This window comes from Orbicella faveolata, unplaced genomic scaffold (genome assembly GCF_042242905.1).
Source record: "Orbicella faveolata isolate gen_17 unplaced genomic scaffold, um_ofav_v1 contig_26, whole genome shotgun sequence".
NCBI lineage: Eukaryota > Metazoa > Cnidaria > Anthozoa > Scleractinia > Merulinidae > Orbicella > Orbicella faveolata.
The window spans coordinates 11,970,620-11,974,256 of NW_028301554.1; the positions used below are offsets into that span (position 1 = coordinate 11,970,620).

At 40.4% G+C, this 3,637-nt stretch overlaps 1 protein-coding gene across 1 annotated transcript; it reads right to left on the reverse strand.

Annotated features, from left to right (window-relative positions):
- Positions 1 to 240: 240 nt before the first annotated feature.
- On the reverse strand, positions 241 to 3,041 carry LOC110046753 (RNA-binding protein MEX3B-like). Its single transcript, XM_020752459.2, has 2 exons — positions 2,681 to 3,041; positions 241 to 2,579 (listed from the first exon to the last, which is right to left on the reverse strand). Exons 1-2 carry the CDS (start codon positions 2,907 to 2,909, stop codon positions 1,276 to 1,278), a joined length of 1,533 nt encoding a protein of 510 aa, XP_020608118.1. The 5' UTR covers positions 2,910 to 3,041; the 3' UTR covers positions 241 to 1,275.
- Between the last annotated feature and the right edge of the window lie 596 nt (positions 3,042 to 3,637).

A 3,637-nucleotide genomic window follows, 5' to 3' on the forward strand; every position in this document is an offset into this window, starting at 1 on the left:
ATTTAAATACGAAAGGGTGGAAGGCGATATATGATAAACAAAACTCTAAATTTATGTATGTCAAGGAACACATATTTCACGCGTATTCGTTGTTGAATCTTGCAAAGTACTTCATGCACAACAAAACTTCCTGACGCTTTTATAGAGATTTATAAGTAACCTTTTTTGTCTCACAATGGCTTGTTTATTTGTATAAGATGCCAAGGTATGTCAACGCAATCAATGACAGAATTGCTCTACTAAAACTTCTCATTCCATTTTTATTAAAACAATTCTAATACAACTACGTGACGATGCAAAAATCTCTTTCAGGAGCCTACCAGCAAATGACGTAGACGATAAAAAATATCCATTGATTGTAAGGCTTCCCAATCACACTTACTGCCACATCTCTCAATTTTGTGGACTTCTATGAGCTCACTTTATCCAAGAAAACGGATTATAGACTCAATTTTAATAGCAAAAAATAAAATTTACACTTTATTCTCTGTATAATTCCATATAGTATTATGTAGAGTGCCATAAAATAAAAATACTTTAAACTCTCAATTCTTAACCAAGATTTTCTGTGAGCATTTGCAGCTAAATATACAGAAGAACTATAATCTTGGTCGACTTCTCTTAGCAATATTAAAATAGTAAATAGAACTATGGTGCAACACAATATTATATAGAAATTATGACTATTTATACAAATATCATATAATTTTAGAGCATAGAATTCCTTAGAAGGCTGTATCAAAAAAGTTATCGATATGACATAAAATAGTTCACATAAATATACCTATGCGTTTGTGCTGGGTAGAGGAATCTAACCCGTTTTAATGTTTCATATATAGCATGTACTTTCATTTACTGATTTCCGATAATTTTGTTCTGACGGATTATAAACTTAGAAACTAATTTTTGATATAAGATTCAAAGTGAGTTGGCTCCAAACACGACCAAGCGTGTTTTTATTTCTTTAGATAATTTTAACCCAGCAATGTGGTATCTTTACATAACTTAGTCTTTCTTATTTGTACTAATCTTAAATTAGCAAAAAATCTAGCTTTACATAACGTTATCACTTAACAAAAGTATAGAATAAAAGCATTCTTGAAAAAATTTCAACTAAATATACATAGAGACAAATTCTCTCTGAATTAATTCAAATACACTCCATAGATTACTTCAAAATGTTTATAGCATTACATGACATTTCAATTCGTTGTTTAAATTCACTGAACTTCGTCGTAAAGTATGATCATATTGCGGCTCATACGAGTTCAGTTCCTACGAAAATATACGAAGGACTTGGTCGATATTCTTTTGGCAAACAGGACACGAATTATTCTCATCTTTGATGCGGTTTGCGCACTCCATGCAAAATAAGTTATGGCCACAAGGAACGAGCGCCGCCACAACTTCACTCTCACAACAAATGACGCAATCTTTCTTTTTCATATCTTTATTGAGCGGACTTGTGTTGTTGTTATTTGCTTCTTCGGTAGCGCTAAAACCAATCGTACTTACCACGTTTGTTTCACTTGTGCTGATCGTTCCATTAGAGCTAGTGGCTGGAATCGATGATACACTGGATGCAGTAACTTGGGTGGTAAAAGGAGTGAACGCCGACAGTGGAGAAAAGTTTCCCGTCAGTGGATCGCTCTTCATCCGTCTCGCAGCACTATGTGGACTTGCAGGTCGGCCGATCGCCGAGTTTAAAGCTTGGCTATTTAAACTGGAACTACGAGTAAACGGTGCTTGCTCGTTCATGGATCGAGTAGACGGCACGTTCCCCCAAATAGACGGCGATGGTGGTGCGGGTGCAGGATCAAATCCTGAGCCGGTGGAGCTCCCTTCTGATCCAACTTCGCGATCTGTCGGCGAGGGCAGATCGTTGAAAAAGAAACCGTTCGCAGAAAATGGACTGTTGATCGGATTAAAGCCGCCATCGTTAATACTGGAACTCTTGCTGCTGGGGTAGCCATAGAATGAATCTGAGCTTGTACGTTGAGGTAATCCCAGCGAGCTGCTGCTTTCTCTAAATGCAGAGAAGCTCGACGACACACTGGAATATATAGAGCTTGGAGCAAAGTCGTTAAATGAGCCTTGCAATCCATCACCGATGAAAACATCGTCGGTTGTATCCATTCTACCACCGGTACGCATAGTAATATGGTTGTCGATTTCTTTTCGCGCACTTTCGACGTTGTCAGGCATGCCAGTGACTTCAAACACTGGTTCCTTGTCCCTGGATGGCGTAACGATGTAGGTGTTCGTTTGCTGCTGGATTCGCTTAATTGTGGCTCCTTTTGGGCCCACAACAAGACCAACAACTCTATAAGGTACGCGAACGTGGATAGTAGTTTGTCCTGGAGTTGTAGGGCTTGGTGGCCCAGGTGCAAGTGAATTCAGGCTGTTATTTTTTCGTTGAGCTCGAATTTGAGAGAAGTGTTCTGCAGCCGAAATGATTTCTCGTTTTGCAAGAGCTACATCCTCTTTTCTCCCCGTTACTACGAAAACAGGATCCTCACCACGCACAGGTGTTTTGATGTAAGTGTTCGTCTTCGCTCGCAAAGCCTTGATTTTGCAACCTGAAAATGGAACCAAACACAAAAACACGTCAAATACACGCGGTTTCCACAAGTCAGCTAGCTAATTTGATTACATACTCGCCAACGACTCCAAAACTTACCCTGCCTTCCAACTATTTCGGCTACATGCTCAGAACTGGGTACAGGAACGCACTCCGTCATGTTCATACTTTTCTTATTGCGAATATCGTCAAACGCGTTCGAAGTTTGATCGTCGTCATTCGTCAGACCGAGCATGGAGAGCTCGAGGGCGATTTGCAGAGCTCTCTGATCTGCGTCTATTTGCCCGTTTGTGGAGCGGTCCATTTCGACAAGAAGTGAGCTCGGCATAAGGAAAGAGTTGCTCCGAGAGCCGTCAGCTATAATTCCGTAATTCTGCCGTGGTTGTGTTGCGAGGTTCGAACCACCTCTAGATCGTTCTAGTTTTCCTTCAAGTGAAAGCCGGAATAGACGTCATTTGGTTTTGACCTCAAGTCAGGCCATAATGCACCACTCATTAGCAACATCTGCTACACGTGGGGCTCTTGGTTTGCGCTGATTGGTTGGAATTCGCGGGAGGTGCAGCGTCTTGTCAATTTCAGCCGCTGCTTGTCAAAAATGTGTCAGAGTGTTGATTGGGAGAGTTTTAAACGCCATCACGCCTCTAAACTTGGGGTTGGAATGTTATTTCCTGATTCAAATAGAACTAACATCGCTACAAACACACCCTACTGGTTTACTCTGCATTTTTCTACACAACTAATCGGCCAAATTGCGTCTATCAAAGTGTCATTTGAAAACAGGGGATATTTTGACGGAAGTGTATTATGCAAAATCTTCTCTCACTTTGTTGTCACCTTGTGTGTAGCACACCCAATATGCAAAATAAGAACGTTGTTATGATCTCGCGTTGTCACATCTGCTAAACGATGCAAAATAAGAAAAGGATAACTATCGTACAAAGCTCACAAGTTCTCTCTCGATTCTCACGAGGAAAGACTTTTAAGACGGGAAAGTTGTTGTTTGTAGACCAAAGAGTGGATGACGCTTTCTATACTGCTGCAGGTGAACGAAAACTG